This window comes from Calidris pugnax, unplaced genomic scaffold, assembly GCF_001431845.1.
Source record: "Calidris pugnax isolate Ruff unplaced genomic scaffold, ASM143184v1 scaffold95, whole genome shotgun sequence".
In the NCBI taxonomy this organism is placed as follows: Eukaryota; Metazoa; Chordata; class Aves; order Charadriiformes; family Scolopacidae; genus Calidris; species Calidris pugnax.
This window is the reverse complement of record NW_015090885.1, coordinates 6,599,621-6,615,691: the sequence shown is the minus strand read 5'-3', so window position 1 is coordinate 6,615,691 and position 16,071 is coordinate 6,599,621. Positions and strand designations below refer to the sequence as shown.

Here is a 16,071-nt window from a genome sequence, read left to right as displayed (position 1 = left end):
TTATACCCACCTGTGTCTTCCAGGGCATACATATCTTAACTAAACTAAACCAAACCAATCTGCATGCAGATATGAATCATATGTGGAAGCATTTACACTCTTGTGTAAGGATTAAATTTGTCTGTTTTAAAGATACATAGAAATAAAAATCTTTGAAATGCAAAGGGGGGGAAGCTTCAAAGCACAGACAGGATGTCCCTTCTCCTGTTCTCTAAGACTTTTCACATCGTCACACCTGGGTAGCTTGGCATAGATGTCCCAGCATTTACCTCAACTTGTTGGTCCTGGGAAGAACCGAATTCATATTGTTGCCTGCTTTTATAAGTCACAAATAATGTTTTACCTTTATGTGTGTGTGTTTGTGTGCTTATGTGTATTGGTGTGTGCAGGGGAAGAGCAGTTACAGAAAACACCAAGCTCAGAAGCTACTGAATGGTTGTAACAAGGTGATGGGTGTAAGCGACATAAAAGCAGCTCCTGAATACATTGAAATGTACCAAAGAACAAAAGGCAGGCTGGGGAAAAAAAATAGATAGGATTCTTCCCTGTCCAAAAAATTGTTGTTCCTAGGGCTAGCCAAAATGACAGGCTGTTAATTTAAGTAGATTAAGCTAGTATTGACAGTATACAATCTAAATACATGTACTTTAAACCTCTCTCCATTTTTTACATGAAGAACAATGTGAAAAATCTTATTGGCATTTAAATTATTGCTCCCGGGCAATTAAGTTCGCACCTTGCTGAGCTAACGTAGTGAATGGGGCAATTCACACATCATTTAGAGCTATTCTCCCACCTCTCTAGAGAACTGTTTGTTTGTAATACATAGTTCCAATTTTGGAAGTTTTCTTCACAATTAGAACAGCCAGAGATTTAACCCACTTTCATTTTTCTAAATGACAAGTGAAATTCCAGAGAATAGGTAGGTAGCTCTCAAAGAGGTTTTGCTGGAGTACATGAGCATGCAGTGTCTGTTTCCAAGCCCTAGACTATATTAATCACATGCCTTCTGCATCTGTGTTGGATTGTCAATGAATTTAGGAATGGCACGGATACTGTGTTTTCATGTTATAATGTCTATATTGAATGTATTCCAGCTAAACCCTTTAAGGAAAGGCAGGTGATGCAACATAACCATCCCCAAGTAAAAATTTTTGTCTCATAATTCACCTAGATTTCCACTACAGCTAATGTGTAAGCATTTCTTGAGGAGCTGTAAAAGAAGGAAATAGTGCTAAACTCCTTTAAAAATTATCCAGTCTAAACTGGTGCCACATGCAATAAATCAAATTGCCCTGAAAATCCTGGAAAGGGAGAAATGGACCACGGCCCCACACCTAAGAGCACTGCCATGCAGAATGCAGATGTTACGCTAGTAATAACTTATTTTTGGCACATTTCCACTTCTTTCCAAACTTGCTTCTGCCACTTTGAATTCCCAGTCTAGCACAGATGTCATTGTATCACCTATGTCCCACTAATGTCTGTCACCCTTTCCATTTCTCACAGTCCCCTTCACATTTCTCACAAACCTGTAATTTCTGTAAATCCCATGATCTCCTTCCTGCCCACAGACGTTGCCCCATAACCTTTCCCCAGATTTTTGTACATCTAAACAAATATTTAGCATTAGCCTCTTCCGCTAATGCATATATCTTACTCTCTCCATCCAATATAGATCCCCTTCTTAATTTATCTATTGTTTCAGATCTCTTTCTGTACAATTCTTGTCTTCTAGCTCACCAGCTTTCATCACTTTCTTACTTCATTCAAGCCAACATCAAATGGGTTTCTCTCTCACGTATCCCTCCTTAGCTTCTTTGTTCCCCACATACTCTGAGTTTCTGTATTGTTCAAAGGACATTGAGGAAACAGAGTGGTGGAAATGAGAGGCTGGCTGTGAAAAAATGCAGGACTTAATGAGACGTAGAGACTGAGCACTAAGATGGCAGATGAAATTCAAGACTAATAAATGTTAAGCATTACTGTCCTGGATTGAGCAACACAGGACTAACTTTTTTTCTAATGCTGGGGAAAACTGCACTTTTAGAAGACTCTAGTATCTGCATTCGTGAAAATCTTTACTTTATAGCCAGCCATGCTCTGTGGGATTCAAGGTCTTAGTGTTTTCGAGCCTTGCCAGGTGCAGGGATGAGGAGGAGGAAGGCCTGGGCACTTGACCCAGGCTGGCCAACAGGGTTACTTCATACCATGAACATCACATTCAATTTAAATTAGAAAAGTTTGCTGCGTAGCTCTCTCTCTTGATGGTGGTGAGCCTGATAACTCCTTGCCCTGGTGCTGGACCCTGAGCCCTTCCCTTCCTCCTGAAGCCATTGCGCTCGCAGTGTCCCACATTTGCTGTCCACTGCTGGGAGTGCACAGCTTCCTGCTGATAGAACTGGCTGAGTATAATTCCTGTGTATCTTATATCAATATCAGTATTAATACTGATTCTTTAGTATTATTGTTAATTATTTAGTCGTATCCTATTAAATGTATTTATGTTTCAACCCTCATGTTTCCTTGCTTTCCCTGACTACCCTTTTTGAGTGGGGAGGCGTCATCAGGTGATAGATTGTCTAAACAACAATAAATTGTTATGGGTTTCTCAAAAATTATAACAATTACACATGAGAAAACTTAACATATAAAATGAAGGTCTTGGAGCTGACCATTGCCATCCAGCAAAAAGATTTTGTGGCTATAATAAACAGTTCCATGAAAATGTCACCTTGGTGCTCAGAAATGGCCAAAAAAGCATGCAAGCTGTTAGGAGCTAATAGGGAAGGAAGACAGAACAGAATAAGGAAGGTCATTATGCCACAGGATAAATCCCTGCTGCACCTGCACCTGAATACTGTGTGCAGTTTGGTCCCTCATCTCAAACACAACAAAGCAGAACTGAGAATTGTTCAGAGAAGAACAGCCAGGATGATCTGAGACATGGAGAAGTTCCCATGTGAGGGATGAGTAACTCAGGCTGAAAACGGAGAGCTAAGGATGGGGTATAACGATAGAGGTGGGTAAAATCCTGTGAGGCATGTAGATAGCAGCAAGAGATCATCTTGACATCAAATGAGGCTAATGGGCAGTGGACAAGAAGGAGATGGCTTAGCATTCAGTGTAGAGTAAGTTGTGGGACTCCTTGCCACAAGAGATCACAAGGCTATAACGGTTATAACTCAAAAATGACTAGGCACCTCCATAGAAGGAAAATCTATCCAGGGCTATTAAATACAAAAATATCACATCTGGCTTAGGAAGTCCTTGAGTTGCAAATGATTAGAAGCTGGAAGATCATGCAGGGGAAATATCATTTATATCACTGCTCTTATATTCTTCCCTAGGCATTCACTGTTGTTCTCTGTCGGAGACAGGATATTGAGCCAGATGGACCTTTGGTCTGACCCCATACAGCTTTTCTGATGTTCCTGTGTTTATATTCTTAACTGACTGTATGGATGCTCCTTGCACTTTCACCTTCCACTATACAATGCCAAAAAACCCCCTCCTGCCTCCAGCAGCAAACTGACGCTGAGCAAAAATACCAGTCCCAGCACATCTTTGCTGAAAAATCCTTCCTAGATAAATATGGATACTTACCTACTCTTTTAATCTAGTGTCAGACCAGAGTCATTGCTGAAAAACCATTCACTCTGCAGCTCTGATCACCTGAAACAATCTGTGCAGACCTCTCCCCTTTCACTGATTCCTTATCTCTTTCTAAATTCTCATCTTAAAACCTGACTTTCTAGCCTGCCTTCAACCTCTCCATTTCTGTCTCTCCTGGTTATTGGTCTTATGACTGAATGCTTTAATATTTTCACCATGCAAGGTCTTTATGTCACTGTTTCATGTAATTTATACCTGTGAGCTGGAGCCTTTCCCATCTCTCGCTTTCAAGCACTGGCCGTACACTGAATGAAGTCCAAAATGATCCCCACCCCCTTATTGCTTTGGGGGTTTGGCTTTATTAACAAGGATATAAGCAATAAGAAAATAAAGTTCAGCTATTTCTAAGGCTTCTCCCTCATGACTGCTCAGCCAGCATCTTAGATGGCCTCTCCCCAGCAAACCATTTTTATCTCCCTTTTACACAAGTGAACTAATAAGCCACCTACCTCAGTGAGTCAGCAGAACCCACTTAACCCTTTCCCAGAAGGGTCAAAACTCACTATCAGGATGGTTTGGCTCAGGCTTGTTATAGAACCATATTCTTGCCCCTCGGTCTTGAATAATTTATTTGTGCGGCAGACCTAGATTACTGTTTAAATCAAAATGCTACCCAAACAAAGGCTGTGCTGTACGGTGCAAAATGAAACCAATTACTACATCATATAATGCTCATCTTTCACAGTGCAAGATGCCCCCTACAGTACTGCAGAGGACAGACATTTCTATTGAGAACAGCAGCCAGCCGTAGGAAGCCAGAGAGAGGTTTTTCAGAGGGAACCAGCCTTTGATAAAAAAGTAAATTCAGTGCCAGCAGGTATTGCACGCTTCCACTTTGATCCATCGAAATTTAAGACCTTTTCTAGACCGAAATTAAAGCAAGCTCCGAATATGCATATGCAGAGTTGTTTTCCACAGAGCAACTTTACCAGGGATGAAGAAGAAAATGCCTATCCTAACACACATTGCAGAAATTAAATATAAAATCGCAGAATGTGGATCAAAGCCTGTAATTCCACTACTCTCAAAAAATACAACTCACAGAAGTATGCAGAAACAAGGGATGCAGTGTATTAGATATTATATTGTAGTAGAAGTGCATTATATGCATGTTAAGCCTTGTAGCATCTCTGGATGCCTGAAACATTAACAAGACCATGTTCCTTATGTACTTCAAAAACGTAATCTGAGTTTACTCAAAAAAAAAAAAAACCCACACAAGTAAAATATGTTCTTTCTCTTATTTTTCTACCCCTGTTATTGTTCAATCACCTGATTTTGTGACTCCATTCACCTAACAATAAGTAGCTATCATTTGCCCTAGTCTTGGCTGTCAGAAGGAGTCATCTTTATCTTCAGAGAAGCAGGGATAATGTCTAATCAGTGAGTTACAGTTGAGGGAAATGATTCTAAGTTTAGGAAAATTGGCAGCTGCATTTTGTTATCAGTAACCATTATTTAGATAGCATTGCTGATGTGTGTGGCGTCATACAGACAAGGACAAAGACCAGGCTCTTGCCCTGTGGAGCTTAGTGTCTGTATTATACAATTAAAACAGGGAGAGGTACTAGCATAATAGTAATAGTGAGCTCTAAGCGTCGCAGTGGGAGGGAGAAGATAGGACAAGAAAAAGAAAGACAAAACTTCCTCTGAAAGAGCAATACTGCATTATCCTTCCATTGTTGTTTTATACTTAGCTCTGCCAGAGGGTTTTGTTGTTTCAAAATACAGTCTGTACGGAAGAGGGAACAGCTAATTCCAGAATAGAAATCAGGAGAAACTGGCATACGTGTTTATAAGAGAGAGGCGGAGGATGTTAACTGGTGACAAAGAGTTGGGTGCTTTGATGCGTCAAAGACACCGTCAGACGAGCCACACAAGTGATGCTGTGGCAGCCTAGCAGGTTGTGCCACACAAGCTCACAAGGCTCTGCAGGACATGGAAAGACCTGAGGTTCTTTACTGGGTGTACTCAGTTAACATGGAGACCGTGCTCCTTCCACTCACTGTGAGAAGTGGGCTCCGTACCTCATGATACAAACAACATGTTACATGCAACACACCAACTAAACCTACCATCTCCTAAAAATGAGCTTCCAAGTACCACATTCAGCAGACACACCATCTGTCCTTAGGTGCATGGTGCCTTATACCAATGCTTTTGTTATACATCATTTTATTATGAGGTCAGTTTGTGTATCACTTTTAAGGCCATCATTTCGAAAATTAATACATGACAATCTGACTATAGACACAAAGCTGCATATATAAAAACAAACTGGAGTCACTACTTTAGAAACCCAGCCTAACCTAACACTAATCCTAACTCCATCTCTTTAACTACATCAGAACATAATTTTTAGATGGCTGTTAATATTACTGCATTTTTCCTTTTTAGACCCAAAGTCATTAGCAGGAACCAGTCATTCTGGAGCAGAAATAACTCCATCTAATAGAAAACAGTGGTACCACAGGAATACATTCATTACTGCACTGAACTTCTAAAAAGAAGGAAGCATCGTCTTTTTTCTAGTATTTCACTTGGCTTTTGCTACTTGGTGAAGTAAAACAATACATGTATTCCCCTGAACTGTCTTATTTCTGTAGACATTCATAAGACTGGTGCAGAAAATGGAGCCTACCTGGCAATATCTTCTCAGTGGTATAAAGTAAAACTGATTAAGAGGAACATTCTTCAAGTTCTTAGAAAAGGCTGTTGGCTTCTTCCATTTATGATCAAAAAGATCCTAGAAAAAATACGTCCAGTCTTTAACAAGACTAGGAAATTGAAATAACCAAAATGGGATGTGATTGGTCTTTTGAATTGAGGTGCCACCATTACTTGCTTTTACTGCTAAAACATCGTCTGGCTCCTAATGGCTTCTAACATTGTGTTCCTACCTACATTGATCATTTAATACTAGCATCTTCTTTCTGACAAACCACAAACACTTCCAAAACTTGACCTCTTCCCTTTATCGCTTTTGATTAAGAAGAGAACTATCTGCAGGAAATGCCCTACAAACCACAAAGGATTATCAGAAATATAATGATGAGTGATTCAGGGACTCTGTGGCTCTGCTTGTGTTCCTATAATCTGATCGTGGTCACTCTTCCCTTCTCCGCCGGAGCTTTGCCGTAGTTTCTTCTAGTCGGCTTCTCCAAGCAGCAATAATGGCATCATCATCCATCTCTTCTTCCTCTTCTTTACGCATGCTTCGCCTGTACTGAGAGAACTGCCTAGATGCAAATCTTTCTTCACTTTGTTCCACTTTTGCCTCCTTCTTTCCATCCTCTTCAGACTTTGAAAAGCTCTGGGTGAACTTTCTCTTAGCTCCAAATTCTGACAAGTCTGACTTGGCCTCCTCTTCACACGCCTCCACATGATGAGATCTAATTCGACTCTGTGTAGATGGTTCAGGGGATTCAGAGTCAAAGGATGGTTCAGGTGTTCGGCTGAAAACATGCAGCTCTGGGCTCTTTTCTCTGGAACTTGTTGTCTCACTAACCCTTGACCTTGTGAACTTGTACATCTTTTTGTCCTCTTTTGCAGAAGCAGAGGAAAATCTTGACATGGTTCTCAGTGAATCTCCTTTTGACTCATAGGAAGAACAGCTGTCTAGCTCTTCTCTTTGGGATCTGGAGAATCTGTAACTGGATGTTTCAGAATCCATCTCTCTAACTTTGGATGATTTGCTATATTTCTCTCTAACCTTCTCACTTTGATCGTAATATGATGGTGGTTCTCTTTCTGCTTTCAGGCCACTGAGCCACTTGGTAATATCAGTCTCTGTCTCTGACTTTGGTACACCTGTGTTTGCAGGTTGACTGGACAGATCAAAGCCTGTATCGGTTCTCTCAAGATCTGCTTGCAAGGGGCGCCTGTGGCTGCTTGTTGTACTCTCTCTGTCATCTTCATTTTCCTCTCCTTTGATCACCTTTTTTTTAAATAAAGTGCTACGTTTATTGTCTCTGATCACTTTTTCAACTTGATAATCTGACATTTTCTCTCTCATTTCCATTTGCATCTCCTTCTCCTTCCTCCTGAGTTTCTTCAGGTCAATATCATCAGCAAAGAGGCTGTACAGTGGCTTGCTTGTCTGTGTTGTCTTCATGTTTGAACTAGTCCCTTCTGTCCTTGCGCTCGCTGAGGTATTGCAAGACAGGACAGACTGAGACTCAGCCCTGTGCATGTCCTGCTGGCGAAGCTGAGAGGTAGCAAGTGATGATCCACTCTGACCACTGAGAAGAGAAAACTTATCATCTTCTACACGCCTGCCAAGGTCTCCTGACATTACGCTGGAGGCCATTGCAGATGATGGACGGGACAGCATCATGATCTCATTTTGCTTTTGAGCAATGGTTTCACTGACCACATTAGCAATCCAGTTCTGAATGCTTGCCATGGATATTGTGTCACCGGGGCCAACTGGGAGATTAGGAAGGGGTACACTCGGCATCTGATGCTGCATTGCCCCTGTGCTGCTTCTGCTCTGTGATAAAGATGAATGATTTGTCTGCATGCTCATTGCAGAAGCTGCATCCTCAGCACCGCTTGCAGAAGGCGCTGAGGGCCAGAAAGCTGATCGTGGGATACTCCCACTCATCGTGCTGTCTGTCTCCCAGCTGCACATGGACTGGCTTTCTTCTAAAATTTTCTTTGAACGTTCAAGGAGCTCTACACGCCTCTGCTTCTTTTTAGCTGAAGCAGAATCCTCACTTTTGGCAAACTCCACAAATTCCTCCTTGCTTTCACTGCCCACCTTCTTCTGCCGCTTCATTTTCCAAGCCTGGTAAGCACTCAGGTTAATATCTGACAAACTCTTCCCTTCTGTCCCCTCCTCACCTGCCTGACTGCCATCTTCTGCTGGAGATGGTGCAGAAGATGATGATGGTTCTAAATCCTTCTTGTGAAAGCCAAACTGGATCCTTTTGACCTTCCACCTTTCTAGAGGAGTCAGCTTGTCTTTGTTCTTTTGGCAGAAATTGTAAAAGGAGCTACTGTCTGAAAACACACTCTCCTCATCCACATCTCTCTCCTTTCTTCCTGTTTCTGGGGAGTGTCTCTCCCCACAATTTTTATTCTTAGAATGATACCTCTGAGCAGCTTCCTTCTCAATCTCCAGAAGCCTCTGGTTCCACATGTCCCAAGTGCTCTCTGAAGATGTAGAGCCTGAGCGGCTCCTCCTCATCCTGCTAAAGCTACTGGCTTCCAGCTGTTGTTTTAGGGTTCGGATCTCAAAACTGCTCACACTCTCAACGTCACTGAATTCACCTGATGGGTAAGGTCTTCCTCCCATGCTGGAATCTCCATCCTCCTCCCTGGGTGGACCCTCCATTTGGTATTTCTCATTTCTGCACTGCCAGTCATGGATCCTCTGTTCCATATCCTCCTCAGATTGTTCTCCTTCCTGATCCAGAAATTTTGGAGATGTTCTTCTTCCACTGTTACCTCCTGGTTCCTTTGCAGGCAGGCCTTGTTTCTTCCTCCATTCCTTATACAACTGTTCCTCTTCCTCCTCACTGATGAGGGTGGAGTGTTTGGAAACCCAGCTAGTTTTTTCCACTGATGAAGAGCTCATAAAACTACCCAGCAGGCTGCTGGTCTCCTCTTCTTCTACTGTGATGGAGTGGGCTTTGGCTCCCATAACGCTTTCTGAGTCCCCAGCTCCAGACAGCCGGGAAGAAGTCCGTGCATGGACAACAGGACTTTGACTAGGAGTGACTTCTTCATCTCCAGTGTGCTCCAACTCTCGTTCCTCCAACAATTGCTCATTGAGCTCCCTTAGCTGTTTCAGAAAGCCATCATTGGGGTAAATAGCACGCTTCTTCCTCAGAGTCATCAGAGCCTCCAGAACAGTCATATGGTGGTAGATCATCAGGTAAGCAGCCACCAACACAGCTGAGCGACTGATTCCCATTTCACTGCTGACAAGGATTTTGCCTACAGATATATAATATAGTAGTATAAATAATAATATAAAAGTAATCAGCTATTTCTGATAACATAAAGAGGTTACTCTGATATGTAGCACAAAAGCATTCTCTGAATAGTGTTAAAAAATAGACATGTTATATGTTTCAGTGACTGAAAACAATAACAAATATTTTTTAGCTTTATCTTAATAAAAATCTATATATATATGAATAAAAACCACATTCATTTCACAAGCTGTGGGCAGGCACATTTTAAAACAATCAAAACAATATTTATATTTTCATCTATACAGTTCACCTCCCCAAATAATCAAAAGCTTTTAACAGGTATTAGAAAGACAAGTGATACCATATTGTTGACTTGCTGGCTGATTTAGAGTAAGATATTTAAGCTTTCCATGCTTCAGCTTCCCCATATGTAAAAGGGGAGATATTAGCATTAGCCTCCAGGAAGGTATTGGAAGGATAAGCAAATAACTTGCATTTTTATAAAGCACATTATAGGACTTAAATACAATTTTAAATTAATTTAATTATATTTTTGCCAGAATCCAAATCTGCTATTTTGCAAGGTACAGTCAGTTACATGTAGACTGGCTGGAGGCCAGAGACATAGTATATCTCAACAGCAGAACCAGGCAACTAGGAGAAGAGAGCTGATTTTGACTCTGACAAACTGATACTGCTGTGTCAAACTACTGGGACCCACCATTCTGTGAACAGTGACTGCAAGAGCTAGAATCAAAGACGAGGACCTGCTTTATTTCATGGCATTTATAGAGAAACCACCTCTTGCAGAAACTAAGCTTTGGCACAGAAGAATTTTTTTGAGAGTTACTTTTATGGCAAATTACAGTTAAATAAAAGTTTGTAAATATGAAAAGAGCATAAATGAGGCTTTGCTAGCTTGCAAATAACTGAAATTACTGTTTCTAAATGTGTGATAAACTGCAGTTTAATTAAACTGTTTGCACTGAAACTTAATGAAGCCAGTATAAACACCACCTTCCTGACTCCCAATATGTTACCGCCAGTATTTACCCAATGTACCTATTCTTACAATCCGAACATCGTTTTTACACCTTTCTTAGTATGAAAAGTCTCAGTTGCCTTCCAAGTGTTTTAACAACCGGTAAAGCCTATCTAACAGCTCACAAAAAGGGGGAAATCTCATTTGTCTCCTTTCTTTCAAGGCTCCTCTGTCTCTGTGCAGCCTTTCCCTTGTCAGCTCTGGTACTCGCTGGGCCCTTTAATGAGCCGGTTCAGCTCACCAACCCAATGGAAAACCACCTCTTCCTGCCTGGGCTGTCATTTTTGCTGGGTTAGTGAGTTGAAGGATCGATGAGTGCCCGCAGCAGTAAGCATCTGTACTATGCCAAGGGTAGCAACAGGAGTTATGAGGAAGAACATAGATGGGTAGAATGTCCCTCCTCGTGGTGGTGTTGGTCAGCTATCGGCTCAACTTTTCCTGTATACTAACAAAACTTCTCACTTTTCTCACTGTCTCTTCTACTAGGAGGTAACCCGTTGCCTCTCTACAAAAATTGTACGCGTTGAATACATATGTGAAGAGTATCAGTGATATCACTGATTGTGGTGTTCATTTTCATATTGAATTCCATAAAGATATTCCAAACTGTCCACTGAAGCTGCAACAAATTGACCAGCACGCACTGGAGGTCCACAGAATAACAGTTGCCATGGAATTGGAGTCCAGCAAATTATACAGTAGCCTGGGTGGTTTAATCCAGCTGTTTGGATTGTTCTACGAAATCAGCCTGTTCTTTTGTAGTAAGCATCCTGGCAAAACTGGAACTCGCAGTGTACATGAATATATCCATCTATACGCTATTATATAATATCAATATGAAAAATACATATTTATTTGAGCAGGGCTTCACCTCTTTGCAACAGTAGGGTACTTTCAAAGCAGCTGAGGAAGGTGGCTCTCAGCCAGTTTGAGTCTAAAGACATGGGGCTTGCAGCAGGGGCTGCTGGGCTGCCTCCTCTCATTTGTTTGCCCCCCTCCTGTTTTGAATGAGGCATGGGAAAAAGCGGGCAAGAAGTGTTCACTGCAACTGCATGCAAACAATAAAGCATCTGCCTTCTACCCAGTTACAAATACGTCATCAGTTGTTTATCAGAGTTTTTATCCATTGTTTATCCACCTATTAATTCCCAAGCACTTACCACTGTAAGCTTCTCCTCTTACCTCTGTAAGTCAGCAGTGCTTCGTCAAGGAACTCTGCAGCTGGGCGGAAGTGTTTGGAGATATCCATGTCTGGAAAATCATCCACTTCGATGCCCAGGTATTGGATATTTAGACCGTTGTAGAAACCTGGTCCTGTATATACACCTGTGCCATGAGCTGCGTTCAAGACATGTGTGATCCCCAGTCTCTTCAAACGGCTTTTATTCACTGCAACACTTCTTCAGAAAGGAAAAAAAAAGGTAGGTATCAGTGCTCCTATTTTGGGTAGGGAAGAAGCTGTCTGCTACAAGGTCTACAGAGCTCCCAGTCTGCGTTAAGTCCTCCAACATGCGGCTCCACTCAGACCTTAATGTCCTTTGAGAGTTCTACAGGTATTTCTTTCCAATACTCACTGGGAAAAGAAAATGCAAACCCTGCACTCGCCAGCAGAGCTGCATGCTCGTTTCCGCTCCAGCTTGATTTTAAACTCATTCTGCCATCCTAGGTTCAGGCTGTTTACTTATTTCTCAATTTTTATCACTCTGTAATTGATGCTTTACACTATATCCCCTTCTAATTCTGCCTGGCTACTTGCACAGGTGTCTCAGACAGCTGAGCCGTGGTACAGAAGACCAAACCATTCCCACTCAATATTTGCTATGGCATTCCTTGTTTAGCTCTCTTTTACATAGTAAAGACTTTAGTCCCAATTTCAGGGCCAAATCCAATCAGAACAGTGTAATTTGGGCTCATTTGCCTTTTCCTCTCCTAAATTATTGAAGCATCAAAATAGTGTAGGAAAGCTGCTGATTCTATTCTAGAAGTATTTACTTTTCAGCGCGCAGAGATCTTTGTAAACCTATTCTGAAAAACACTTTAGGGCTCTCTGGGGAAGAAAGGGATTATGTGCATGTAATACATGCCTTCAGTGGTTCCATCTGACCCTTCACTGGGAATCTTGTGCAACTTGATAACAAAAGCTGACACTCACTTTTCTGCTATGAAGACATTAGGCCAGACTTCATCCACAGCATCCCTGGGGGTCTCCAGCCTGTCCTTCACAAGGGCCCTCTGCAAGTCCATCACACATGGCGTGTTGAACAAGCTGGTGTCATCAATCTTTTCCTTAACTCGGTTGTACAGGTCTTCCACCATCAGCTGCTGTGCAGACTCTAACATCCTGGGACACACTGACTCTACCTTGGTGTCCTTTGTCTTCAGTTCTGGAATAAACTGACATTGTAACTAAAAGCAAGTAAAAACAATGCAAATATATGACCTGTCATTCTTTGTTCCTGGGACAAGCCTTGTGGCTTGCTTTTTTCCCCAATAATTTCACACTGTCCTGTCTGCAATGTGTGCACATACATGCTTATCTAGTAGCCTCGAGGTAGTTAGTAATGGGAGGAGCATAAACCTGTCCTCTCAGTCCAGAGACCCCCATGGGCCAAAGGCCTGGGAGTTAAGGGCGTGCTCATTCCAGCCCCAGAAGAATGCAGTCACTCTCTACAGCTTCCTGAGGAGGGGAAGTGGAGAGGGAGGCGCTGATCTCCCTGGTATCCAGTGATAGGACACGAGGGAATGGTTCAAAGCTACGTCAGTCAGAAGAGATTCAGACTGGACATTAGGAAGCATTTCTTTACCGAGAAGGTAGTCAAACACTGCAACAAGCTTCCTAGAGAGGTGGTTGATGCCCCATCCCTGTCAGTGTTTAAGAAGCATTTGGACAATGCCCTTAATAACATGCTTTAGCTTTAGGTCAGCTCTGAAGTGGTCAGGCAGTTGGACTAGATGATTGTTCTTTACAGGTCCAGAGGAGGGCCACGAAGATGATCAGAGAGCTGGAGCTCTTCTCCTATGAAGACAGGCTGACAGAGTTGGGGTTGCTCAGCCTGGAGAAGAGCAGGCTCTACAGAGACCTTATAGCAGCCTTCCAGTATCTGAAGTGGGCCTACAAGACAGCTGGGGAGAGATTTTCTACAAAGGCATGTAGCAATAGGATAAGGAGTAATGGCTTTGAACTAGAAGAAGGTATATTAAGGTTAGATATCAAGAAGAAATTTTTCACTATTAGGGTGGTGAGGCACTGGAACAGGTTGCCCAGAAAAGTGTTCAAGACCAGGCTGGATGGGGCTTTGAGCAACTTGGTCTAGTGTAAGGTGTCCCTGCTCATAGCAGGGAGGTTGGAACTAGATCATCTTTATGGTTCCTTCCAACTGAAACCATTCTATGATGATTCTATGATTGTTGTAGGTCCCTTCCAACGGAAATATTCTACTCTAGTCTAGCCTAGTCTAGTCAGTTTGTTGCAGCGAGCAACCAGTGATCAAACTGTGTTCATCACTGCAGTATATGATTCTGTCACAGATTCAGTACACCGCTTCAAAGGAAGCCACCAAACCTCTCTCTAAATTGTTATTTCTTTGTGGTTTTCACCTCTACCTCAGGTGGGGTTTTCTCATAAAGGCTTTTTTATCATTTTAGGATCTCTGGCTGAGATCTCTGGCAAAACAAGTGCAACTCCAGTCTCTATTACTTACACAGTTCTTTTACCTTTCCTCCTCTTACCTTCATTGATTATTTGTTTGGCAGCCACAGCAGATGACAGATGGATTGGCTCCATGAAGATGCTCTCTGTATCAGTGTCCGATATCACTGAATACCTGCCAACCAACCACACTGCCTATTAGGACAATGCCCTCCACTGGGATCCCTTCTCCAGGACTTTAGCCCTTTTCAGCCATTCCAGAAGAAAGCAGTAGGGAACTGGAGCAGGGAGGATCCTTTGACGGTAGAAAGGAAGTCCCCACTCTTCTCCCACCCCTCATCCCCACCCTGCTTTCCAGTGTGATGCTACAGGCTTCAAATATGCCTGGGTATCCAGTGTTTGCAGGATGTAGAGAGGTCCCATGGGGAGGAGTTGCAATGGGCTGGGATTGCAAGAGAATGGACTGGTGGAGGAGGTTTTGGGTAGAGAAGATCAGTGTCTGGTTTGAGACTGCGAGGTGGGTGGGTCACAAAGAATAGTCTCACAAGTAGCTCTCGCTTAGACAGACAGACATAAGCATTGTCCTAACTAGAATTTTATCAAACAATTCAGAACAGATTATGTCAGAAAACTGTTGGGGTTCTTTTCTGTTAGCTAATTGCCGTGAGCTGCAATGCCAGCATGAAGATTGAAGCCTGTGAATCTCTCCCTCAGTACTCAGTACATTGGTCACCTCACAGCATGAATCTGTGGTCAGTCTCTCCACTCACATGCCCGTGTTGTCTAACTGCAGGTCAGAAACAGCTATGAAACCCACAAACAACTTTGAAGGGAGTTCTTTGACACACAGCATAAGTTTCTGTTAAGCAAAAAAGGACCACAATCTTGAAAACAAATATATTTCCATCTGGGTCCACCTGTACAATCTAAGCAAATCCTCTCTTCTTACTTAGATCATCTTAACAAAATATTTTACAGAGCTTTTTCCCTGATGCACACCCTCTACATTTCCTTCCAAATAGATGGTACAGATCATTAAAACAAGTTTGCTGCCATCTGCAGCTGTCTGGCAATGCAGGCCTGCATTACTTGCAACACAGTGTTTGTTTTTGTTTAATTAATGCAGGAGAGGAAGGGTGATTAATGTGCAGTCAGGGTGCATCAAAGTGTCTGGAGAACTAGACTACTTTAATTCTCCAGAATCAAAATGGAGGGCACAGCCATTGGACACCACTTAATGGGCTCGTCTAGGTCATTTAGTTGGGTTCCAGCACTTGTCAACCATGACTGAAAGTAATCCTTTTCTAGGTCTTCAAAGGAGTTTATGAGATGAGCAAGGGGAGTCTCAGTCTCATTTACAGGAACTGACACAAATTTGCAGCTATGCCCTGCTTTCAATTCCTTTTGCTGTAAAAGTTGTCTCCAAGCTCAATAAAAGATAACAGCTAATAAAAAGATAATCTGCCAGCACAGCCTCAACACCGTTTACCTGTAGCTGCCACAAGCATCCATGAAACAGAGAAGTGCAGAGCTGCCCAGATCTGGATGCTTCAAGGGCCTCATTGTGGTTGGGAAGGACCTTGCCATTTGCATCATTGCTTTTGGCACTGACAGCAAGAAAAAAGGGACCAAAAAAAAAAAAAAAAAACACATTTTGAAAGCAGGAGAATTCTGTTAAATTAGAAGATCAGCTGAGAAATAAGTGAACTGATTATAACAGGGAAAGCGGAAATACCATGTATTCAGACAAAAAAACTTGTAAAAAGGGCACAGGACAGGAT

The 16,071-nt window shown here is 42.3% G+C and overlaps 1 protein-coding gene across 1 annotated transcript in view; it reads right to left on the bottom strand.

Moving 5' to 3' along the window:
* Positions 1 to 5,833: 5,833 nt before the first annotated feature.
* The window catches only part of DUSP27 (dual specificity phosphatase 27 (putative)), a 12,333-nt gene continuing 2,095 nt past the window's right edge, over positions 5,834 to 16,071 (bottom strand). Inside the window, exons 3-6 of the mRNA XM_014947442.1 lie at positions 14,371 to 14,465; positions 12,794 to 13,025; positions 11,824 to 12,041; positions 5,834 to 9,618 (exon numbers count right to left, since the gene is read on the bottom strand). Of these exons, the coding sequence (XP_014802928.1) occupies positions 6,782 to 9,618; positions 11,824 to 12,041; positions 12,794 to 13,025; positions 14,371 to 14,465 (3,382 nt within the window). The 3' untranslated portion in view covers positions 5,834 to 6,781. The remainder of the gene's footprint in view (positions 9,619 to 11,823; positions 12,042 to 12,793; positions 13,026 to 14,370; positions 14,466 to 16,071) is intronic.